General features: G+C 39.3%; 1 protein-coding gene across 11 annotated transcripts in view; it reads left to right on the top strand.

Annotated features, from left to right (window-relative positions):
• The window catches only part of MAPKAP1 (MAPK associated protein 1), a 232,357-nt gene that overhangs the window by 5,812 nt on the left and 200,401 nt on the right, over window positions 1-26,144 (top strand). For 4 of the 11 annotated variants that reach the window (XM_061433515.1, XM_061433511.1, XM_061433513.1 and 1 more), the window contains exons 2-4: window positions 15,855-15,924; window positions 22,843-23,170; window positions 25,563-25,652. The exons of 1 other annotated variant lie outside the window; for it this stretch is intronic. In XM_061433515.1, the coding sequence (XP_061289499.1) occupies window positions 22,912-23,170; window positions 25,563-25,652 (349 nt within the window). In that variant the 5' untranslated portion in view covers window positions 15,855-15,924; window positions 22,843-22,911. Of the gene's footprint in view, window positions 1-860; window positions 1,045-15,854; window positions 15,925-22,842; window positions 23,171-25,562; window positions 25,653-26,144 lie in introns of all 11 variants that reach the window. 6 more of the 11 variants (XM_061433516.1, XM_061433509.1, XM_061433510.1 and 3 more) reach the window with 4 other exon arrangements.

The following is a 26,144-nucleotide window of genomic DNA, read 5'->3' as shown; positions in this document are numbered from 1 at the left end:
TGCTTCTCTCTTGTTGGCAGGTAGGGAGCCACTGTTGAGCTTTTCCCTCTGTTCTTTGTTCATTACTTCTGGGAAAGGACCTTGACAGGCCAGGCGCTCCCCACATGCATAGAGTGCTTTGTTGACTCTATATACACAAAATTGGAAGGAGGCAGAGAGACACCCAGCCTAGTGAGAGAAATATGGTCAGGGAGCTCCCAGCTCAAGAGTTTAATTTATTTTTATTTTAATACCCAGCTTCCACAAAGTGAAAATTGAAGAAATATTTGTCTTCTAGATACTTGTTTTCATTCATATTCTATTATATAAGGAAATAACATAGAATATAAAAATGAAAAAAAATTCTGAGCAGTCATTCAAAATTTATTAACTCTAGTTGGCAGCAGCCTAGGTATATTGAGGAAATAGATTTAATATAGGAAGCACAAAATTTGGACCCAAAGAATAAAACAGTTTTAAGTAATTGAAAGTGAGAAAAATGGGAGCAGCCACTTCAACAACAAAACTTAAATTCTGGAAATAGCAAGAAGGTATTAGAATAACTAGTGGAATTAAATTATGGTAATCGCTTCTGAAAGAAATTGAATATTATGTCACACTTACCTCTAAATATATGCAGTGTTACAGTCATATCCTATACTTGAGTATACTTTTATGAATATGCTTTTATTATTGATGCTGTCAAAATGGACCAAATGTGTAAAACTTAAAAAAAAAAAAATCACATTTTAGTTCCCTGTGGACTCATTTTAAGGTACTGTATTATAAATAAGTACTGTTTCAGCAGAGAAATTGGTAGAAAATGGTTTGAAGGGATGGTTTTCTTTTTAAAACAGATAACTTTTTAATCTGTGCTTTAGTTGCTGACATACTGGAGGCTAACAAAGAGGAACTGAGATGCAGCCTTGAAACTTGAAGCAGAGTGAGCTGGGGCTTTGGAGTCACACTCACCTGGATGCGAATATTGGCTCTTTCGTTTATTAGCTCTGTGACCCAGGCAGTACTGCCACTCTCACATGGTATGTGGAAGGTTGCACATGAGGAGTAAGTACCTCTACCATGATACTTTTGGAGAGACGTAGGTGCCGGCATAGGAGAAGGCAATGCCAACCCACTCCAGTACTCTTGCCTGGAAAATCCCATGGACGGAGGAGCCTGGTGAGCTGCAGTCCATGGGGTTTCGAGGAGTCGGACACAACTGAGCGACTTCACTTTCACTTTTCACTTTTATGCATTGGAGAAGGAAATGGCAACCCACTCCAGTGTTCTTGCCTGGAGAATCCCAGGGATGGCGGAGCCTGGTGGGCTGCCGTCTACGGGGTCACACAGAGTCGGACACGACTGAAGCGACTTAGTGGCAGCAGCAGGTACTAGCATTCAGGGGCACAAGCCATTCAGGTTAGTACAATGTAACAAGAAATGATTTTATGGAGTGGTTGTAAAGGAATGAGACTTATTTTCTTGTCTGGATCATGAAATTAGTCTTGTTAATTTCTAGTTGTGCTTTGTGAGTTAACATGCCTATGAACCAAGCACTGTTGAGAAAAGGGTCTCAGTATGCTATTTTTAGGCTATTAAATGAATTGATCTGTTAAATCACAATAAACACCTCCAGTTGTTTATATTACCTTTTAGTGTGCCCATGACTGCCTTTTGAAGTTGTTAGAGCTAGGAGTAGATTATGTATTCCCTGCCCCCATTTTACAAATGCTGAAACTGAAGCTTAGAGAAGTAAAGTGATTAAAGGTAGAGAGCTACTGATAATGGCAAAGCTGTGCTTTGAACCTTTGGTGTTTTGTTTTTTTTTTTAACTGTAAATACCACAGTGCTTTTTTCGCTCTTCCATGCTGCTCTAGATTTGAATATTGGAAATGGCCCTTGTTTTGGGAGGATCATCAAGTCAGTTTAAACTTACTGCCTGTAGAAAATTGTTGTTGATTATTTTGTGGGAGTGTTTGGTTACAAGTGTACGCTTAAGATTTGAAGTTTAAAGATTTAACAGAACTCTAATAATACTCATTGCTGGCAGAGGTTGGTAGTGAGATGACCACTTATATTACCAGTGGGAATAAAAATTGGTAAAACTTTTCTGGCAAATGCTTTGGCAGTGTTATCACAAGCCTTTAAAGTCATATATGCCTTTTGAGTTTGTAATCCCATTACTAAGAATCTTTGTTAAAGAAATAATCAGAAATGTAGAAAAGTATTCATGTTCAAAGATGTTCACTGTGGAAGTATTTATAATAGCAAAAATTAGAAACAACTGTAGTATTCAAAAAAAAGATAAGAGAAATTTTGGAAAAAGCATGATTGAAAATACTGTACAAGCATTTTAGATGTTTTAGAAGAATTTTAGTGACATATTAATATGCTCATATAATATGAAGTGAAGAAAGGATATAAAACTATGTAAAGTATGATCTCAATATCAAATATATAAAGAGAAGAAACAGGTGGTGAGATTATAGGCCTTTATGCTTTTTCAGTTTTCCAGACTATTCTCTCATAAGCATAAATTGTTTTTCACTAAAAAAAATCCTTTTAGTTTAACTTGTAATTGAAAAATACAAGTACTTTTGCACATCATTTTGAAAGTTTTCCCTAATGCAGGTGATGTGAAGTTATAAATGGATTGTATTTTCAATAAGTTAGTTTTAACCTCAGTTGTTTAATGATTAAAATATGGTTTCATCTTTTTTTTTTTTTTTTTTGGCTGTACCACACTGCTTCATGCAAGGTCTTAGTTCCCTGACTAGGATGAAATCCTTGCCCTCTGCAGTGGAAGCACAGAATCTTAACCACTGGGCTGCCAGGGAAGTCCCTGGGTTTCTGTATTTTGACATAAAGGATATTGAAGTTGCCAGGCTAGCCTCCTCTTCTGCCCTAAACTATCCTGAAAGAAGAGTCACATTTGTGTTGGTAGTTCCTGTGACCCAGTGCTCCCCTCACCTCTTCAGTGGCCAGTGGGACAGCAAGCAGCCATGTGGCAGCTGTCTTTCCTAGAGGGTACATGCCTGTCTCCATAAGGCTGGTTGTTGGCATATAGAACTTTTTTTGTGAGTTGAATATTTGTATCTTGGGAAGTGCGTTTTTGGTATGGAAAATTATAAGTATGAATTTCTATTTCACTTTTAAAAATTTTGTAGGAAAAAATTAAAGATCAAAGTTTGTTTGAATTTTAATTTTTCTGATAACAGTATTCAAGATGTATGAATATTAAAATGTCATGAAGAATTGTGCCTTTTACTCTTTTCTGATTATATACTTCATCATTGAAATTGCGATAATTTCAGCATGTACAGTTAAGCATGATGTCTAGTTGTTGTTTTTTTTTAATATGCATGGTAATTCTCCTAAATATAATATACAAAAGCATGCAGAAAATTTAACAAAGTATTTTAGCATATTTAAATTGGGAAAATACTAGGCAAGATGTTTCTTTTTGTAAACTGCTGCTGTCCAAAGCATTCTGTATATTATCAGAATGAAAAATGACAGCACTTTGTCATCTGTTCAGATTGATATTGCACTCTTTGCAACGACAGCTGAAAAGGCCCACAGGTGCCATAGAAAGAGGTGACCATGTTGTCATATTTCATTTAGGCCTCCCTCTGCAAAGCCATAATTACCTAATTAGGTTGTTAATTAGGAGATTAGCATTTCACTGTATTGGTAGAATGCTCTTTACCGGCGTGGGGCTAGATACAGATTTGTCTACCCTAATTTATAATCTCTGCCTTTTTTGTACTTATTTATTTGCTTAAGATCCTGATGTGGGGCAATTCAGTTTACCTGAGAAACAGTTTGTTTACAAGCTAATGAAGCTTTGATTGCTGGATTGAAGTTGCTGAGTTAAAATATGAACAGAATTAAAAGGGTGGTCACATCCCCAAAATGATAATAAAAATTCCGAGTTAGTATAACTTGTGTTCTCATTAGCATAGGGAACAAACACATGAGAAGAACTGAAGTAGTTGGTAAGAAGTCCAAAATATAAAAAGTGTGAAATGTGATAGAGATTTATATATCCTAAACTAGGCAAAGGAAAGTAGTTATCTTTAATGACAAATCTCTGTCATTTATATTTGAGATATAAAACATGTTAAGTATTTTTAGTGTATTTCAGAAGCTGAAGCTTAGTTGATGTAGTAGTGTTAGTTGCTCAGTCGTGTCCGATTCTTTGCGACCCCAGGGACTGTAGCCAGCTAGGCTCCTCTGTCCATGGAATTCTCCAGGCAAGAATAATGGAGTGGGGTGGCCATTTCCTTCTCCAAGTTGATGACTTCAGAACAAACATATTCAGTCTTCAGACTGCCTTAGATAATCACCATGCAGGTTTATTTCGTTTGTACCTGCTGATCATTAGTCTGTGCTTGGAACATTCTCTTCCCTTAGTCTGTGCAGTCCTGAGTGCTTATGGAATTCGAAGTATTTCACAGTAACCTTCACTTGGTCAGCTATTTGGAGTAAGCTGTGTTTCTTTTAAGTGTGTGGACATTGTTTTTGCGTGGAGGGTAGAAGAGGGCTGGTTAAAAAAGTATCCACTTGTTTTTACTCCAGTGCATGATTTGACCGTAATGTTTGCAATTTGCATTACATGTACCTTTATCACTCTTTCCAGTTAAGGAGATTTAAGCTCTAAGACAAAACTGTTAGGAGCACTGTTCCCACTGAGGAGGTGGTAGTTTTCCTCCTTTTGATTGTGTTTGGTATTAGCTGTTTAAGTTGTAGAAAATGTGTGTGTGCTTAAGCCCTTTTCCCCCATAGTGATTATGAAAAATTGCATTTGATTGTATCTGTAATTTTCTTCAAAATAAAAAAAATGGAAAGATATTGTTATATGAAGAAAATATATGTGAAATCTTCCATGTAGTTAGTTAAGCTTTCTGCTTAATTGTAGTCATTCATTTATTCAGTCAGCATTTGTCAAATATGTATTAGGCACTAGTCCTAAGTCTGGGAATCGAGCAATGAAGACTACAGGCACAGACCCAGTGCTTGGTGGGAATTGTAGTCCAGTAATGGAAGCCCAGCATAGTTTGAGAAGTACAACTTGTGTTAGAGTAATGAAGGGAAGGTGAGTAGGGAGTTGTACAATGCTGGACTTAATAAGGTAAGACCTTCCTGGAATAGGCAGGTGCTGTCGAAATTGAGATCTGAAGGGTGAAGGAGAAAGTGATATTTAAGGCAGGTGAAAGGAGAGAAAAAACTGTTCAAAAGCTGGAAGAACGCTGACAGTTGAGTATGGCTAGTGTAGAAAGAACAGAGGTGATAAATGGAAGATGGGGCAGAAGAGGCAGCAAGTTCAGTTATATTAAAGAGTTTGGGAAGTTATTGGGCTTCCCTGGTGGCTCAGTGGTGAAGAACTCACCTGCCAACGTAGGAGATGTGGGTTCCATCCCTGGGTCAGGAAGATCCCCTGGAGAAGGAAGTGGCACCCACTCCAGTATCCTTGCCTGAGAAATCCCATGGACACAAGGAGCCTGGCGGGCTACAGTCCACGGGGTCGCAGAGTCCGACATGACTGAAGTGACTTAGCATGCAAGCATCAAATAGAGAAGAGGTCCGTGAGCCTTATTATCCAACATGACCCCAAAATATACAGTACTAGCCATTAGTTATCTTTTTTGGTGAATTGGAGAGAATACTAGTATTTGAGTGTTACAGTTGGGCCTTGCATTGTGACAGTAGCTTTGTGAGATATGGGATAATGTCTTACTGAGGCCCAGAGGTATTGTGATTGCACAGTTTTCTCAGCTACTGTCTGGTGAATTGGGAGCACACAGAATCTTTCCAAGCCTTTGTGTCATCTGTCATGCGATGTTGTCATCCTTGTTGTGTCCCCTTCCCTTTGTTTATTTCAAAATGGAGAGAATTCAGTCCCCGCCACAACCCCGGCAAAGGATCAGTAGCTCAGTAGGTTGCTGACCAAGGCATCCTATTAACCTTGTGGCTTCCAGACCCAGCTCTGGGGTGGATTAAAGCAACGTCTGGTGCTTCAGTAGGAGAAGCTGCTCAGTGCAGGTGTTCGTTTGCTTCAGCAAAGTTACAAGCGCTCTAGGCTTTAATCTCCCTCAATTAGAACTGTAGCTTGGCTACCTTCTCACAAGGTCACCGATGTATATGGGAGTTCTCCTCCTTTCCCCAGGGGAAAAGTCTTGGCATCTCTGACTTTCGGGGGAGGAATTCGATATCTCATTGATATAATCAACTTGTATTGCAAATTGTTTTAATTTTTTATGGTTACTGTTTCCAGTACTGTTCAATTTACTGATTTGTTGGTGTGTTTGTGATGGAATCATCTGAACTAGAAGAAATTCTGGAGGGCAGCATGGATTCTAGCCTTTCTGTGTTTCTATCCCAACCCCTTTAAAATTGAGATGTAATTCATGTATCATAAAGTTTACTCTTTTAAAAGTGTACACTTTAACAGTTTATCACCCCTAAAGAAACCCCATACCCATTAGCAGTCACTCCTCCTTCTTCCCTCCACCAACCACTGGCAACCATTAATTTACTTTGTGTCTCTATGGATTTGCCTATTCTGAACCTTTTGAACAGAAATGGAATCACACAATATGTGGCCTTTTGTGTCTGGCTTCTTTTATTTAGCATAGTTTTATTGTTCATCCATATTGTAGTATATATCAGTACTTCATTTATTTTTATTGCTGAATAATATTCCATTGTACGAAAGTACCACATTTTGCCTATCCATTCATCAGTTGATAGAGATTTGGGTTGTTTCCCCTTTGGGGCTATTATGAATAATACTGCTGTGAACATTCCTGTACAAGTTTTTGTGTGAGCATATGTTTTCATTTCTATTGGTATATTACCTTGGAGTGGATTGGGTAGGCTGCAGTCCATGGGGTTGCTAGGAGTCGGACATGACTGAGCAACTTCACTTTCACTTTCATGCATTGGAGAAGGAAATGGCAACCCACTCCAGTGTTCTTGCCTGGAGAACCCCAGGGATAGGGGAGCCTGGTGGGCTGCCGTCTCTGGGGTCGCACAGAGTCAGACACGACTGAAGCGACTTAGCAGCAGCAGCAGCATGGTAACTCTGTTTTAACTGAGAAACTGCCAAATTGTTTCCAAAGGTGGCTACACCATTTTATATTCCTACCAGCAGTGTACAAGATCTGCTGTGTTTCTGCTGCTGCTTTCTTCAGGCTCTGTTACTCTGGCCTGGGCTGTAAGCAACCCTAGGCATTCCATGAGCCCTTGTGTCTTGTTAAATGGGAAAATTTCCAGTTTAATGACAACCACTTTCATTCTACAAGCATATGTATACAAGACCTCATATTAGGCATTAGTGACAGGAAGTCAAGTAAGGACTTCTAGTCCTTTCTTCTCAAGGACTGCACAATCCTTATTGTAACTTCTTACTAGGAAATGCAGGGAGAGGGAAAAACCAGTGAAGGAAGGAGTACAGTTGACCCTTGAACAACGTGGGTTGGAACAGCACTGGTCCACTTACATGTGGATTTTTTTTTTTTTTTTCCAGTAAATACAGTATGACTGGATCTGCAGTTGGTTGTATTTGTGGATGTGGAACCATGGATATGGAGGAGGGAGGGCCAACAATGGGACTTGAACATCCACAGGTTTTAGTATCTGCAGCGGTCCTGTAAACAATCCCCCAAGAATACTGAGGGGCGACTGTAACCACTTAGACGTTTGTGAGTTTCCACAGTATTGATCCTAACTTTAGAATCTATGCAAAGGTTGAGTTGATTTTTGGAGATTCTGGGGTTTCCTTTTCTTGGCTTATCCTTTAAAAACAGTCAGTCATCCTTCTGTATTTGTGGGGTATCGGTTCCCAGGACTGAGGTATTCCCTCGTCCCTGGTTCCCGGGTATTCCCAAGGATACCAAAATTCACAGATGGCTCACGTCCCTCACATGAAATGACATAGTGAAATTGCCTTGCATATCCTGGATTCTGAGTCTGTGGATTCAACCAACCAACCAAATTAAACATACAGTTGGTTGAATCTGCAGATGCCGAACCAGCATATACAGAGAGAGGAGGACTGTCTTGCTGTTGTTGGGTTTTATCCTAGGTTACTGTTCGTTTCCTCCTTGCATATTTTCCCTGGGTAAGCTCACGTCTGTGGCTTCATCTGCCATCTATATGTTGAAAAAAAATGTTAGTCGCTCAGTTATGTCTGACTCTTTGCGACCCCACAGACTGGAGTCTGCCAGGCTCCTCTGTTCATGGGATTCTCCAGGTAAGTACACTGAAGTGGGTTGCCATTTCCTCCTCCAGGGGATCTTCCTGACCCGGGGATTGAACCCAGGTCACCTGCATTGCAGGCAGATTCTTTACTCTCTGGCCCCCAGGGAAGCGTGTCTGCCAGATTTGCTCGGATCTTTGTCCTAGGCTTCAGGTTTGTCTGTCCTTTGTGCGTCATTATATGTTGTCCCAGACTTGCTCAGACTTTTCTCCTGGGCTCTCAGGTTTGCATCCTGATGGATCTCTGGGTAATCCCTAGACATCTCAAGCTAATTGTGTCTGAAACTTAGTTTCTCGTTTCCCTTCTCCCTGTTAAGCTCTTCCTACTTTTGAATTCACAGTTTGATTTGTTGGTGCTATCATGCAAGCTGTAAACTTTCCCCTTCTCCTTAACCCTGCATATCCTCTCAGTCACCAAGTTCTACCAATTTTATCTCCTAAATGTATATTTTTAACTACTTCTTAAATTCATAGGCCCGTTTTTCACTGCCTTACTTTGGATTTCATCATCTCTTCCCTGAGCTTTAGTCACAGCTTCATAACTAATCTTGTGTCTTGTCCATCAGGTTAATCTTCTATGCAGCTGCCTGAGCAGTCTCTCTGAAATGCTAATCTAATCAGCAACTTTGAACTCCATGTAGTTCTCATTGCTAACTACAAGTTCTGTTTGTTATTTTAGTGCCTTGTCTCTTTGACCTTTCTTCCAGCCGTTCAACTTGTCATCTTTGAGGATTCAGTTTAGACCAGGGAATAATAGCAATGATAATAGTAAACATTTGTATAGTACTTCCCATGGGCCAGGTGCTGCTATACACACGTTCAGTTCAGTTCAGTTCAGTTGCTCAGTCGTGTCCGACTCTTTGTGACCCCACGAACCGCAGCATGCCAGGCCTCCCTGTCCATCACCAACTCCTGGAGTTCACCCAAACCCATGTCCATTGAGTCAGTGATGCCATCCAACCATCTCATCCTCTGTCATCCCCTTTTCCTCCTGCCGTCAATGTTTCTTTTAGTCCTCACAACAATCCTATGAGATAGGCACCAAAATTGTTCCCGTTTGTAGATGAGGAAGTGAAGGCACAGACATTGTTAATTTCCCTAGGTCCCACAGTGGCTGAGTCCACATTTGAACCCAGGCAGTCTAGTCTGATGCTGTTAGTCTCTTATATGTACCTTTTCTCAACTTCGCGCGTTCCCTCCATTCCCACTCCAAAGATTAGTTATCCTGTCCCTGCTTCTGCCATGGCCTGTGCATTGTTGTTCAGTGACTAAGTGGTGTTGAGTCTTTGCGACCCTATGGACTGCAGCACACCAGGCTTCCTGTCCTTCACTATCTCCTGGAGTTTGCTCAAACTCATGTCCACCGAGTCAATGATGCTGTGCATGGCCTGATGTTCATCTGCAGTTCATAGGGCAGATCCAGAGCATATTTTATTTTGAAGAGTTTTGATCAAGAAGCCAGCATGATAGACTATTTAATTGCCAGCTCCCTCTCACGCCTATTCTTAAGGTGACTAAATTGGAAGTCATCACTTCTGTTATCGTGATCTTAGTCATTTCTATGAAGCCTATTTTGAGTATCCAGTTTCATTTAGATATTGTTCCTTTGTGTTTCCGTGATACTTTGTTATATAGAATCCTCTAGCATTACTCTCATCCTTTATTGTGAACATTTACATACTTTTCTCCCTTGCTTGACTATAAGCCTCTTGGGGATAGGGACTATGCCTTACTACTTTATGCTCCTAATTTCCCAGCATGTAGTAGGTGTTCACTCTTGCTGAATTTCTTGAGTGAACAGGTAAATTTGACCCATATATAGATGAGTGAGGGAAGAGGATTAGGAGTGTGATGAAATGGACTTAAACTGGAAATTCAGGGCAGCATACAGTAGCTATTCAGAGCGAGGATTGTGAAGCCAGGCGACCTAGGTTTTATCTTGACTCTCCTCTCACTAGTTATGGGACCTTGGGCAAGTCTGTGCCTGCAGTTTACTGATGTTTAAAACAAATAGTAATGGAATCCACCTCTAGTAGTTTTGACAGTGATATATGTGCTTGCTAAATAAGCAGCCTTCTAGAGTCCAGAGAATTGCTTTACTTAAACTATATCTTGTGAAACCCTTGCACCTTAGCTGTGTAATAGTGAAGCCAGGCCTGCCGCTCTTGTCCTCGAGCTTGATCCTTCTGGGGATGGTGGGGTTTTTTTTTGTATTTTTTAAAAGGTAATCTAGAAGGATATAAAAAATACCTGGCCAAATTAGTACAGTTTTATTAATAGCAGTAATTGTTGTGGTTCAGTCTCTCAGTTGTGTCCAACTTTTTGCGAACCCATGGACTGCAGCTTATCAGGCCTCCCTGTCCTTCACCAGCTCACGGATCTTGCCCAAACTCATGTCCATTGAGTCAGTGATGCCATCCAACCATCTCATCCTCTGTCGTTTCCTTCTTCTCCTGCCTTCAGTGTTTCCCAGCATCAGGGTCTTTTCTAAGGAGTCAACTCTTTGCATCAGGTGACCGAACTGTTGGAGCTTCAGCTTCAGCATCAGTCCTTCCAATGAATGTTCAGGGTTGATTTCCTTTAGAATTGACTGGTTTGATCTCCTACAGTAGTAACAGTTACCATTTATTGAAGTTTACCATTCAGATGAAAGTACAAAGCACCCTTCAAAGTCACAGAAAAATAGTTTGGGGATATCTGCTAGTATATTTTATGCTGTCCCTCGTTTATTAGGAGTTGAGTAAATGAATTTAGTAGTTGACAGCTTATTTTCCCTCCAGACAAATGTGGCTGAAACAGGAAAAGTCAATAATTTTGCATTTTGGATTTGAATAGAGTAAGTACCTGTAAGTATCCCTATGAGGTGGATGAATAGAACATAGATTATGGACATTTCACTGGTGAGGAAAGAGAGGCAGAGATGCCTAACTCACTTGAAGTCAATCCATAACTAGTCCTTGGGCAGGCAGTAACCTGGAATTCCAGATGTGTTTACTAACATGAACTCTTATAGTTCTAGGAACCAGTTTCCATACATAGTAACATTTTTTAAAAAAGATAGTGCTTACTCAAATTAGTCAGTTTGGTGTACCTTTGAGAGGGTTTGCTGCCAAAGCATTGATGTTATTAAAATCTTTGTCGAAAAAGGAATTCCTTGTACCTCTATCCTTAGAGTCTGAACCATGGCACAGCGATATACAGAAGATATGCAGTGAGGGAAAACAGCACAAAGCGAAAGCATACAAAACATTTTCCTTGAACTTTAGGTAAACTCCCAGTTACACCCTCCTCCTCTACTTTGTAACTGGAATAGAATTTGAGAGCTGAAAAGGCCGTTTTTACAGTTCAGCCTCCCCACTGAACAGATGAAAATAATAGACTAATGTGTGAAACTGGCTTAAAGAGTTTTAAAGAAATAACTTGTCCAAGGCCATGTAATTAGGTCCCTGGTAATTAGGGAATTGGAATTCAGGTTTCCTGAGTAATGCTTACAATAAACTATGTTGCTTCCCTCAATTGATGATGTGGTTAACCTGAGAGCCAGGTAAGTGGAAACATAACGATTGAATTCTACTTGGTTAAGCAAACTGCAGATATTGAGGAGACAATAAGAGGAAAATAAATCCTAGACTGTAGCAGGAGACCTATCTACTGAACCAGCACCATGGATAAGGGGCCCTTTTTTTTTTTTTTTTTTTTTAAATCATGGTGCAACCCTTTGGGAACAAGAAAGATTTGTTTGTTTATTCCACACTGAGCCCTTACTGGGTGCCAGCCACTTTCTACTAGAAACTGGCAGCGCAGTGATGAATAAGACAGTCAGTGTGCATAAGGAGCTGAGAGTTTAGAAGAGAAAACCAACATGTAAACAGGTTATGATTATTTTTTAATTTATTGGTGGTGGGTCTTTGTTGCTACACTCGGGCTTTCTCTAGTCGTAAGCAGAGGCTACCCTTCGTTGCAGGATGCAGGGCGTTTCATTGTGGTGGCTTCTCCTGCTGCAGAGCACAGGCTCTAAGCACGAGGGCTTCAGTAGCTGCCACAGTGGTTGTGGCACACGGGCTTGGTTGCTCCATGGCATGTGGGATCTCCTTGGGCGGGGGATCGAACCAGTGTCCCTTGCATTGCAAGGTGGATTCTTAACCACTGGACCACAAGGGAAGCCCCAACAGATTATTATTTTTTTTTAAAATGTGATTGGTTCATTTGTTCATGCATTCATTCATTATTCCTTAATATAGTAGCCAGAGAGATACGTTTAGACTGTGAGCTAGATCGTATCACTGCTCACAGTCCTCTGGTGATTCTCCATTTTAACTGCATTAAGAGCAGAGTTCGTAGAATTGCCTGCAAGGCTCTACTTAGTTTGCCCAACTCTTCAGACTTTATCTTCTCCTACTTGCTCCCTTGCTGGACTAGTTGATCCTTCTTCAACAATGCCAGACATACTCACCCTGCTTGGCAGCACGCTTCCCTCAGAAATACACATGGCTTGTTCTCTTATCTCCTTCAGGGGTTAACTCAAATGTCACCTTCTCTGTGAAGCATTCCTTGGCTACTTTATTTACGGTTGCAACCGTGGCTCCATCCACGTGGGATGCCCTGGCTCTCTGTGCATCTTTTCTCTGTAGCATTTCTCACTTATTGTGTAATTTAATTCTCTATTTTGTTTCTCGCCTTCATTAGAATGTGAACTCCATGAGGGCAGGACTTTGTCTGCTTTGGTTTCTGCTGTACTCTGCATCTAGAACACACCTGACACTCAGGAGGCATTCAGTAAATGTTGAATGAATAAATTCAACGAACAGCACCTCCAGCTAACAGGTAGTGTGCTGGGTTAATTATTTGGTAGAAGTAGTGACGAAGTGTAGTGCAGTGGGACCATGTGGGAGGAGCCTGCCTGGTCTGTGGGATTCTTTAGGGAGGTTTCCTTGGAGAACTGACCGTTGAGCTGGATTTAGAAGAATGAATAGGAGGAGGGCAGGTGAAGTATAGGCAGTCTTCAGATCAAGTTCTAAGTTTGGAGGAAAGCAACTTATCTTTCTTGGAGTAATTCAAGCTTTGGTCCTCCTTGGGGTAGGATAAAATTTCAGAAACCAGAAACTAGGAGTTGTACTTCTTTCTGTACCTTCAAAGGTGTGAGCATAGATTTTAGTAGCAAAGTTGTATATATATATTAGTATAGTATTAGTATATGTATTAGTCTTGGTATTACTGAAACCATTCTGAGGGGGTTAGGGATTACTACAGATTTAGTGGCTTCAAACAACATGTCAATGTAAACCTTCTCAACGTCAGCATTATTAATATTGACATTTGCGGAGGTATAATACTTTGTTGAGGGTACTGTCCTGGGCATTGTGTGATGTTTAGCAGCATACTTGGCATCTACCTACTAGATGCTAATAGCACCCACCCCCAGTGTGACAACCAGAAATGTCCCTAGATCTTTGCTCTGAGGAGCAAAATTGCCTTCCAGTTGAGAACCACCACATTAGAACCACTGCATTACAGGTGGTGAGAGTCCAGGGATTTCTATCTTCAGTAACTACAAGTGATTGAGGGAGAGAGATTTATACCTTAATAGAGTAACCACATTTCTGAATCTAGAATTGAATCAGAGACTTCCTTAAACATGATATTCACATAGCTAACTGTATTGAAGGTAAAAATAAAGTGTTTTCAAAACAGTTTGGACCCTGGAGATTGGAGAAGGGTTCATACAAGATTAAATATTTGAGTTGGACTTAGAAGAAAGTTTGTATGGGAAGATAAGGGCACATCTCACACAAAGGAAGTATCGTTACTGAAGGCAGGACTGTGTTCAGAATAGTCCTGGGAGTTGCATGCTAGGAAGAAAGGGCAGATGAATGAAACTGGGTTGTAAAGAGCCTTAAATGCTGTATGTGAAGGTAAAGGGGTTTAGGATGTTTTCCTGCCCTATATATTTTCATTTCTATTGTTGCATAACAAATTACCACAAACTTAGCAGCTTAAAACAACACAAATTTATTGTCTCTCAGTGTGTCAGGAGTCATGGCTTCAGCTGGGTTTCCTCATTTTTCCTTTTCCTTTTTTTTGGCCATACCAGGCAGTTGTGAGATTTCAGTTCCCTGATGAGGGATTGAACCTGAGTTCTCAGCAGTAGAATCATGGAGTCCTAACCTGTGGATCACCAGGGAGTTCCCTCAGCTGGGGTTTCTGCTGAGAATCTCAAAGGGATGAAATTAACTTGTCAGTGAATTCCAGCATAAGGTCCTCATTTCCTTGTTACCCTTGGCTGGGAGCACTCTCAGCTCCTAGAGGCTGCTCTCAGATTCTTGCCTTGCCTATTTCCATAACGTGGCTGTTTGCTTTTTCAGTGCTGGCAGGGAAATCTCCAAATTCAAATCTCTGTCCTCAGTTGCTTAGTGTGAAGTCTTAGCTAACAGAAAGTACTCAAGGGAATGACTCTTCCATCACCTATGTGGTACTTTGTTGGCTGGAAGCAAGTCAGGTTCCACTCAGACTCAAGGGGAGGGAATAACACAAAGGCCTAGATATCAAGAGAAGAATTTCTGGAGCCATCTTAAAATTGTGACTGCCAGGTGCAATTTCAGCTCCACGAAAGCAGTGGTCAAGTCTTTGCAAAGTTTTTGCTCAACGTTGTATTTCTGATGCCTGGCATATAGTAAGTGCTTAATAAATATTTGTTGAATGAATGACATCAATGAATGACTATTTGGTAGTGGTTGAATGTTACTTATGGTTTCAGTTCTTATATTGGTAATTTTGTATTGAGAAGCAGTCTAGTTTCTTTGGCATTATTCATTTCTTTTGGTAAAATTGTAAGTAATTTTTACCTGGAATCTTTTTTTTCTTAAATCTGGAATAAAACCTAAAATTGTTTGTTTATTATCACAAGTGTCAATCCAATCTCTTATCTCAGAGAGACAACACTCATTGGAAAAATAATTTAGGGCTACATTGCACCAAACTAGCAGATTCCTTGTAACAGCCAGAAACGTTGGCAGCTTTGGAGTTTTGGAGGTGGTGGGTGGGTAGGTTGTCTGAAGTTTCACAGCTATTGCTAATAACAATAATTTCAAATAACTAATAAACAGATTTCAAAAACTCTTTGAAAATACTGATTGTTTTATAATAGCTTTATTATAATAGAAATTTTTGTCTAACTTGTGCTTAGAACTTCATGTATAGATTGGTGTTATTATTAATTACGGTTGTTCTTCATACTTGTCATAGGAAACATTTTGAGCAAAATTTAGATCTTGAATTACCCGTTGATAAAGGACCATTTTATCTTCAGACAATCAGATATTTCTGACACCAGAGTCTGTGTTCAAAATGAGATGTTGAGAATCTCAATATGTGCCAGTTGGTCCTAGAAGCTATAAAGTAAGCATGGCACGTCTTCCAGGGCTATCTGTTTTAGTGATTACATTCAAAGGTAAAATATTTTTTTCTCTGAAGACATACAGGTGCAGTATATTATAGGCTAGAATGGAAAATATGAATGAACTTTAAAAATAAATTTCTTACAGCATGTTGCTTTAGGTGGCTCCCTCTAGGTTCTCTCTTACCTTGATTTATGGTTACTCTCCTCTGCCCTTCAGGTGTATCCGTGGACAAGTTTGAGAGGCACAGTACTGTACCAGGCTCCTTTTACCTGGATCTTGGCAGATGGTAAGGTTCAGAGACATTTCAGGTGGATGTTAGTGGTACAAGGAAAGGAAAATCCAGGGTCAGGGTCCCTTCGTCCACAGGAGATACTTGATAGGAGAGGAGACCTGGTGTCCTGGTAGGTTGGTGAGGGTCTCACTGTTCCCACATGACCTCAGGCACTCATGGTGGGGGTAGTATCAGAGTAGCTGGGATGACTGACAGCTGAGCCTCTCTGCATTTGGTCTTTTATCCTGAACCTCTTCTTGTGATTCACATGGTCCAAAGAAGGCTGCAGTGGAAACTGCAGAGTCTCCTAAGACCGAGATTCAGAAATCCCCCATTAACTACATTCTGTTGGTCAAAGCAAATGATAAGTGAGCCCATTGACAGAAGGAGCTAAAAAGACTCAAAAATCTACTCTGTGACCTTGGGCAAGTTGCTTAATGCCTTTACGCCTTAATTTTTTTTATAATCTATGAAATGAGGATAATATTAATACTTACCTCCTGGGGTGGTAGTAAGGATGAACTGTGTGATTACTTGAAAAGTACAGGTGAGAGTGAGAACCTCAGTAATTGTCATCTATTACTGTTCTCCTTATGTTTTTGCCTAATAAAAGCCTTAAATCCCACCTTCGTCCTTCCTGAAGCCTTCTGTAACCTTCTTGTCTCTTGGAAAACATACTGTCTTGGTGTCTTATTTGCTGGTTAGCATATTGCCTTATGTTACTGTTACGTGTGTGCACAACATGGCTCATGTGCGGAAGCTTGCAAGCCTCTGGAGGGTGCAGGTCAGTGTTCATATGATTTTTTGTATGAGTCCCAGTGCCTAGTTCCCATGATGTTTAGTGAATGAATACCATATTATTCAGAAGAAGATACAAGCATTTCTTTTCTGTTGTTGTAATTTAGTAAGTACTTTTAGTCAAAGTGTAGATATAAAAATGTGAAGGGAAAAATTAAACTCTCCAGTTGTCAGGTCTCACTGTTTACTGTTTAATTAAATTAGGCATATTCACATGGGGAAGATTTTAATCTCCTGAGGAGGGGAAAGGCTCAACTTTGTTCTTCTAAAAAAAAGTAAGTGAAGATTTAATTTAGATTTAAATCGGAGAGAGTTGGAAAAAGATATAAAATCAATAAAGTACATTTGTTTTAATGGTCATTTCACTTATTTTAGAATTTCAGGACTTAGGAATTCTGAACTTTAACAAGATGAAAGAATTTTGAAATCTTAGTAAAAAACAGGGTCTGTCAGTTTTTATAAATGGAAAACTTTGTACCTAATAAAAAGCCTTTTGTTTTTCTAACTTGTGATCATTTCTGGTTGTGGAAAATATATGTGAGTGCCCCTATACCATTCCTAAGGAATCTTGTGTAGGAATTAGATTCAGCTTGCCTGATGGTAATAGCATGAAGTCGGGGTACAGTGTGGAAAGGTAAAAAAAAAATCTCGCATCTGCTGTTACATGTTGTTAACTCCCTCAGCAGACGTTAAATCATTTCAAGTACAATAATAGTGTGGGAGGTAAATTAACTAACCATTAACAATCTTATAAATACACAATTAACATGCCAACATTTATATGACACATTGATGGGGCAGCAGTAATTTTTGATTGGGAGTTTGCAGACCTTCGAGAAGCCTCAGGCTGTTGCTCATTCAGACAAGTTTTCACAGATTGCAGGTGAGGGGGTTGTGAAGTCTGTCTGGTAGAGGGAAGTGAATGTGCAGTGTTTTGAAAGTTCAGGAACAGGAATTTCCCTTCAACCGTTGGCTGGATGTGAGCATTTTAAGTCACATTGCTATCTCAGGTCCTTAGGCAGTGAAGAAGTATAAGGGGGACTCATTTGCTTCTGCTGGGGCTATTTAAAGAGACAGAATATTTTATTTGTGGATTTTATAGCTGAGGTTGCTTGAATTTCTGGGGATTTTCTAAAAAATACTCACACCTAACTGGGGATTTAAAGTAGAACCCTTCTCTATGGTTTCAGGTCAACAAGTAGATGATCTCTGGAGTTCATTTTGTGTGTAAAATGTTATGATTTTTAGTTTCAAACGGTCATTACGTGTGCTCCATACAAATCATGGTTGCATTACTGGAGGGAAGGCTAAGGGTCTAGTCTACTGCATAACACATTTACTGTCTTACATCTTTCATGAGGACCCATGAGAGAAATTTCTCTCAGGCCCTGAACTCAACAACAGGATTTTTAAAAATCATGTTTATTGTAGCTGTTGTAGTTTTTGTTCCTCTTTGTTTCGAGAGGCTACAGGGTGGTTTAAATCCCAAGCTCTTGGATTTGATTCTCGGTTCTGATTTTTCAGTTTTGATTCTTAGTTCTTTGGTGATTAGGTTATTTCATGTGGTGATTAGGTTATTTCATGTAGCATAACTTCCTCAGAATTCCCCTGTGTTTTAACATGTCTTAGAATATTTAAGGCTGAGTAACTGTCCATTGTATGTATGTACCACATTTTGTTCATCTATTCTCTGCCATGTGTTTTAAATTACTGTGTAGTATTCTGTTGTATGTATGTGTCATGGCATATATGTTAAAGGATGTTTAGGTTACTTTCAGATTTTCAGTATTACAGTCCTGAGATAAATATTTTTGCAGTTGCTTCCTTAGAGCAAAACCTAGAAGTGGTGTTGTCCAAAGCGTACTCCTGTTTTACACTTTGATAGATACTACCAGACTACGCTTTTCAGTTCAGTTCAGTCGCTCAGTCATGTCTGACTCTTGGCGACCTCATGAATTGCAGCACGCCAGGCCTCCCTGTCCATCACCAACTCCCGGAGTTCACTCAGACTCACGTCCAACGAGTCAGTGATGCCATCCAGCCATCTCATCCTCTGTCGTCCCCTTCTCCTCCTGCCCCCAATCCCTCCCAGCATCAGAGTCTTTTCCAATGAGTCAACTCTTCGCATGAGGTGGCTAAAGTACCGGAGTTTCAGCTTTAGCATCATTCCTTCCAAAGAAATCCCAGGGCTGATCTCCTTCAGAATGGACTGGTTGCAGTCCAGGGGACTCTCAAGAGTCTTCTCCAACACCACAGTTCAAAAGCATCAATTCTTCAGCTCTCAGCTTTCTTCACAGTCCAACTCTCACATCCATACATGACCACTGGAAAAACCATAGCCTTGACTAGACGGACCTTTGTTGGCAAAGTAATGTCTCTGCTTTTCAATATGCTATCTAGGTTGGTCATAACTTTTCTTCCAAGGAGTAAGCGTCTTTTGATTTCATGGCTGCAGTCACCATCTGCAGTGATTTTGGAGCCCCCCAAAATAAAGTCTGACACTGTTTCCACTGTTTCTCCATCTATTTCCCATGAAATGATGGGACCAGATGCCATGATCTTCATTTTCTGAATGTTGAGCTTTAAGCCAGCTTTTTCACTCTCCACTTTCACTTTCATCAAGAGGCTTTTTAGTTCCTCTTCACTTTCTGCCATATAGATGCTACCAAACTACCCCTTTAAAAACCTCAATTTTCATTCCTTCTGATAGTACATGCAAGTGCCCATTTCTCTGAACTCCTGCCAACATTTTTTTTTTAATTAATTTACTTTTTATTTTTGGCTGTACTGGATCTTCACTGCTTTTCTCTAGTTGCAGCGAATCCAGAGGCTGCTCTTGATTGCAGTGCACGAGCTTCTTGTTGCAGTGCCTTCTCGTTGCGGAGCGTGGGCTGTAGGCGCACAGGCTTCAGTAGCAGCTGTTGCAGCACGTGGGTTTAGCAGTTGCCATGGAGGGGTTCTAGGGTGCGTGGGGTTTAGTAATTGTGCTCATGGGCCCTAAAGCTTCAGTAGGCATCACTTGTGGGCTCTAGTACACAGGCTTAGTTGTCCCACAGCATGTGGCATCTTCCCAGAGCAGGGATTGAACCTGTGTCCCCTGTGTTGGCAGGCGATTCCTGTCCATTGTACCACCAGGAAGTCCCAACATTTGGTTTTAAAGATCTTTGATCTCTGCACAACTGATCCAAGAAAAGAACTTGCTTTTCTGGAATACCTTTGTCTTAGAATTCAAATCGACCTTCAAATGATAATTTGCCACTCTTCAAATGATTTAAAACATATTCTTTTGGTTCTGGAAAGTATTTTTGGAATAATTTGATAGTATCCCAAGGTGACAGTTTTGAAGGTACATTGTAGAGACGTTCTCATGCCTGTATTAATTTTTTTTTAAGCAGTTCTTTCTTTATAATCATACACATGACATGCTCATATATAATTTATCTCTGAAACAAAATTATGTAGTCCTTGAAAGTCAGGCAGCAACATTTATTGAATTCCTGCTGTGTGTAAACTGCTTTGTTGCCAGAAAGGATATGGTTTTATGGCCCCTGACCTTGTGGAACTTTCAGTCTAAATCCTCAAGTACATGTCATAGGTGGTGGAAAGCATGCTTTTCGGGATAGTCCTGTCAGAGTTCCCTGTCAGAACTGGAACTGAATAAATATTTGTTGAATGATACATGTAGATTCCGCATTGTAGAAAGTCGTAGTGTATACTAATAGAGAAGATATCTGCTCATGTTACGGTGTTTTGGGGGCCTCTGTTCTGTTAGGATAGTTAGGGAGTTGGTATGTGCCTTCAGAAGTGTTTGCCCACAACTCTTCTCCAAAAGAGGTGATGGAACAGATTCATCTTCCTGAAAAAGGTCCTATTGAAGATACTCCAGTGTACTTTTGCTGCTTTGTGCTTGGGCTTTTTGCCAGTACACGCATGCATGCTCAGTCGTGTCTGACTCTTTGTGACCCCATGGACTGTGGGCCTCCAGGCTCTAGGCAAGAATACTGGAATAGGTTGCCATTTCCTACTCTGGGGGATCTTCTCAACCCAGGGGTTGAACCTACATCTCCTGTGACTCATGCATCAGCAGGAGGATTCTTTACCACTGGGCCACCTGGGAAGCCCTTTTGGTGTCAGAATACCCATTAAATGTGTGGCTTCTCACTGAAGCCCTTTGTTTTTACAGGGGCGAACTAGTCAATATGAAGTTAAAAACACCTGCCCCTCTACTGGTGCCTTGTTGCCTTACTTTCATGGGGAAGATGCTTACCATGATTGCTACAAAGATGAAGTGTTCTTGATCTGTGATTCTGTGGTTCTATTAACAAACAAATATTGTCATAACTGATTCTATGGTTATATACCTCTCTTTGTTGTTACATAAGAAGTTCTTATTTTTACAAGTGAAACTTAAATGCTCCCCTTTATTTCTGTAATTTTTTCTGATTATTACACTTAAAGTCGTGGGCTGACATTAATGTTTCTGAGACTAAGTGTCTCAGAAATTTGACACTTAGAAGAATCCCATGATTCTTAGGAGATTTACTATTAGGAGTAATATTTACATATTAGGAGATATACTAGGTCTATATTAGAGTATAAACTTTTTGACTCAGCCTTACCTTATCTTTGCATTTCCCATTAGCTTCTGTGTAAAATAAGTACTTAGTGCATATTTAAGGGAAAAAATGAAGATGAATGTATTTCACTTGATTAGAGATGCTTCTTAGTTAAACTTCCTCTCAGTGTCTTTAAGATCCACCAAGTGATGTTAATAGAATGATATGTTGCCAGATAGAAAATGTTAAAATTTCAGTCAGCTGAAGTAATTTATTAACTATATTTCCCATGTTCCATTTCTAGAAGAAACAAATGACAAAATCATGGTGTTCTAGGTCCTTCTAAGAATATATATCTGCCAGGACTGTTCTGAGAACGTATTCAGTCTGGCTTTCACATTCCTTGCACTTCCTAACTGGTTTAGAGGAGCAGAAAGGTTTAAAGGACTTCAATGACCTGCAGAGTCCTGTTACAAAGGAGACACACTTATTTTACCTGCTGTGTGCTTACGAGAAAAGGATAAATTGTTGACATATTTTAGTTCATGTTCAACAAGAATTGAACATTGAAATTGGTAATGATATTTTTATCATCATCATTATTAAGAGCAGCTAATTTTTAGTTATGTACCAGTTATTCTTTTAAGCATTTTACCCACATAATCTTCTGTATATCCTTTCATCCCCACATCATCTCCATTTTATAAATGAGAGAAAACAGGCTCAGTGAGGTTAAAGTTACTTTGACCAGGCTCACGTGGCTAACAAGCGATAGGGCCAGGATCTGAACCCAGTTCTGCCGTAAGCCCTTAGGTTCCTAACTACTATCCTGTAATGTCTTCCTTGCTGAGTGTTTCCGTTTAACTGAGGAGGTACCGTTTTGTTCCCAGAATAAACATCATTACAGTTTTAACAGGATTCAGGAAGCAGTTCTTATAATTAGGTTTCTAAAATAAGAAATTAATCTGGTAGCAGACAAGTTTGATTAATAAGTTTTATTTTAAAAGCACAATACTATCTTGAATCAGAAGGAAGGAAAATGTATGTACTGGACAAAATTAGTTTGATGGTACGTTTTTGTAAAATTCCCGGTAACTCAGAAAGCATGTCTGCGCCCTTTCAGACATTTCACAACTATGACAGGAGAGGGGAATATAAACCGAAGAAATACAGTTTCATACTTTAGCACATCATTTGAGGAAAACACAGCTTGTTCCCCCATGACCTTATAAAGTAATGAGAAGACTACATGGGAATGAAGGGAGAAAGAAAGGAAAATTTATTGTTTTAACAGTAGTTATGTGCTTTGAGTGGGCTGACTAAGGAGTTACTGTTATTTGTTTCGTAAAAGAGCAAGCCATCTTCTCTGATACCATGGAGATCTCATTGACTAGAGCAGTAGCCCCTAGTGCTTATAAGGATTTCCTTTCAGCTTAGACTTAATCCTTTTAAGCTCCTAGCTACAGGGATAAATGTTGATTTTCAAGGTAGCATTTTTACCACATTGAATTTGTTTGAAAAATGATTCAGTCATTCTCTGCCTTATTCTTAAATGTTGCTGTGTGCATCATGTTTCTAGGTAGTTGAGCCCGTGAAACAATATGAAGAGGAGAAAATAGCCTTTTAAGGAAATTGGCCCACAGAAAGGATGGCCTTCTTGGACAATCCAACTATCATTCTAGCTCATATTCGACAGTCACATGTGACCAGTGATGACACAGGAATGTGTGAGATGGTTCTCATTGATCATGATGTTGACCTAGAGAAGATTCATCCTCCTTCAATGCCTGGAGACAGTGGGTCAGAAATTCAGGGAAGCAATGGTGAGACTCAGGGCTATGTGTACGCCCAGTCGGTCGATATTACCTCAAGTTGGGACTTTGGTATTAGAAGACGCTCAAATACAGGTAAACATTGCCTTTTAGTCCTGTCTTCTGAGCTTTAAATCAGTAAACAGTCTTATATAGTAATTCATAATGTTGGAATAGGTTTAATGGGAAAAGTTACTCTGTATTGATAGGAACATGAGTGTATTACACCAATAGTCTAAGGCATATCTCCATCTCTGCGACTGAATGGTGAGAGTCTCTGGAATGACGCTGTTAGAAGGAAGCAGACAGAGGAGGAGTAGGTGAAAAAGTTGACTATGAGAGGAATGTTGGAGATTCTGTTCTAAAAAGTCACCATGTAGACAGGGAAGTGGACTGTCTTGAGGAACCTTACCAGAGCAACACTGTCACCAGTAGGCAGGGTTCAGGTTACACGATATGGAGAGCTGGCCAGACGGAGTGCTGCTGCCTGAGACGTTCTCGCCCTTGGAGGAATCGTACTGGGTGGCGGATTGGAGGGAGACAGCCGACTGTTAAGGCCGCTTTTAGTCGGAATTCCTACTTGGGAGGTGAGATGAGAAAAGGTGCCCCTGTTTTTGATACATTATTTAGTTGATCTCTCTACCCTTTGGTATTCGTGGCCTGAAAATGCTCAGTTTTAGCATATGTATATTTAGTCATTAGCTTTTAAAAATTCATTCCCCTTTTCCAGCTTATGTTTTTGGGGAGCATTTCAAGGAGTATGTGATGAAGTCCTTCACATAGATCAACTATTTAGACTATATAATGTAGTTGTTTTAATATGATGGTATTCTATGAGATAATTTTTTAATTTAGATAATCAGAAAATATAATCTAATCAGTGGCAGTAACCTGCTAACTTCCAGGGAAAGTAATGTAGGATATATAGTAGAACCCTGAAAATATTTGCATGTTTATTTTCATAGTCCATATCTAAGATGATGTGAGGGAGTACTGCTGGTAGAACAGGATACAGTTTACACTACAAAGTATGTTAAGGTTTTGGTTCAGAATTCAGCGTTCTGTGACATCTGTCAATACAAAGAATAATTTGCTCTTGTGATGAAAATAATTAATAGCATTTCCCAGTATCCAAAGGAACTTTAAACAAAACAGGATTCGAGTGAAGGTTTGAATATAATTTTGAACCATTGATTCGCAGTTCTCTAGTTGAAACTGACTTCCTTGCAAGTTATTGAGATATCTTTTATGACAGGCTGAATGTATTTAGTAGGAGAATGCTGCTAAATTGAGAGCTTTATGATTATAATACTTTGGCTGTGCCCTTCAGATTTATTAATTGCAGTTGAATGTATTTTGCTTCTGTGGAATTGGGTTTGATCGAGTGACACTGTCAGAATGTTTTTGCCAGCATAGTTTAATTTCAGCAAGATGAGTTTCCGTGTTTCACTGCCACAATGCTAAGGCAGGCAGGTAAGACTTCTACCTTGAAAGTGGTTGAAAGAAAACTTTATTTTATTTATTTATTTTTATTAGCATTGGGCCAGGATAGGAAGTTGAAGATTAGCAAGAGGAACCTAATTTGAAGAGGTGGCATAAGCTGTGACTTTCTTTTCCATTGTAGTCTCCACGTGCTGGACAGTATTGTATGCTGGACAGTATTTCTTCAAAAGATCCAGTTAACTGACTTTTGAAGGTTGAGCAGCCTATCGTAGTATAATCACAAATGCCTAATTTTAGGTGATGCTTTTGTTTTTGTTGTTGGAATTTCTTAAGCTAGCACTTAGATGCTAATAATTAATTAAGATTGTGGGGTATTCAAGTGACCAAGGAATTTACTTTTTAATCCTTTAAGCATATCTTAAAATTTTGTATAAGAAAAATTATTCTTTTTAAGATTTGACTAATGTTACAAAGATACAAATCATTTATTTTACTACCTATAAACTGTTTCAGCCCACTGAAGAAAAGCTATGCTAATTTATATAGCTTTGACATTTTATAATTTTCATGATTTTTAGATAAAGGATTTTATATTTAAAACTTTAATAGTCTAGTCTGAGTTCATTTATCTTTAATTTTTGAAACGGGTAGAGTAATTCATAACAGTAATTTTATTCCTGTAATGTAATATTCACTTCAGTTCATTTGTGCATTAAAATTCCTTTAAGACCGTTATTAATGATTTATATAATGAAATGTCATATTAATCACAGAAGTTTTCACATTTTATTATTCTCTTCCATGTTAATACTATCTTTATGATCTCTATTAATGTTTTATATCCTCTAATTTCAATTATAAATCAAGAATATTTTCATGTTTTTGTTGGTATTTGCTTTTCAGGGGTGCCACCTTTAAAATTTTATGACTTTTTCCCTACATATGCAATATAAAACATCTTTATTCATATAAAGGTAGTTAATTATGTCTTTGTTTATAGTAAACTTTCATTGACAAACTTATAGTTATAATATTTCTTTTCAAGCTCAAAGATTAGAACGACTCCGAAAAGAGAGACAAAACCAGATCAAATGCAAAAATATTCAGTGGAAAGAAAGAAATTCTAAGCAATCAGGTAAATCAAAATAATTTTAATTGTTAATTTGAGATTTATATCTTTAGTTTATATTATTATGTAAGAGCTTTTATTTTTAATTCATCCTTTTAAATACCGTAGGCTGCTACCTCTTGTGTTTTGAGCTTTGAACTCTTTCACTTGCGTGCCTTGGCCCTCCGAAGCTGTGTGTTCTTTAGGTCTTGTCTTTTTGGCTAGTCTTCGTTCTGGGGGACAGGAATTCATGAGTGCAGGGCACATTTTGTAGAAACTGTTGTGCTGGTACCTTATTCTTAGAGCCAAGGTGTACCTGTGGTTTGGATGGGCCTTGAGATTATAGATTCCTCCTGGCAATTCTAACCTAGACTTTCCCTTGCATTAGTGACCCCAGTAACAACCTTTTTTGCTTATATGCTGATTCTTTTCCTTTAGCTTACAAACCATTATGTTGCTGGTATCAGCATTTCCAGAATGTGTTCGTGTGGTATGTATATTAAAAAGCTGACCATTGAT

The sequence above is a fragment of the Bos javanicus genome, chromosome 11, assembly GCF_032452875.1.
Source record: "Bos javanicus breed banteng chromosome 11, ARS-OSU_banteng_1.0, whole genome shotgun sequence".
In the NCBI taxonomy this organism is placed as follows: Eukaryota; Metazoa; Chordata; class Mammalia; order Artiodactyla; family Bovidae; genus Bos; species Bos javanicus.
This window is presented reverse-complemented; position numbering and strand designations above follow the sequence as displayed.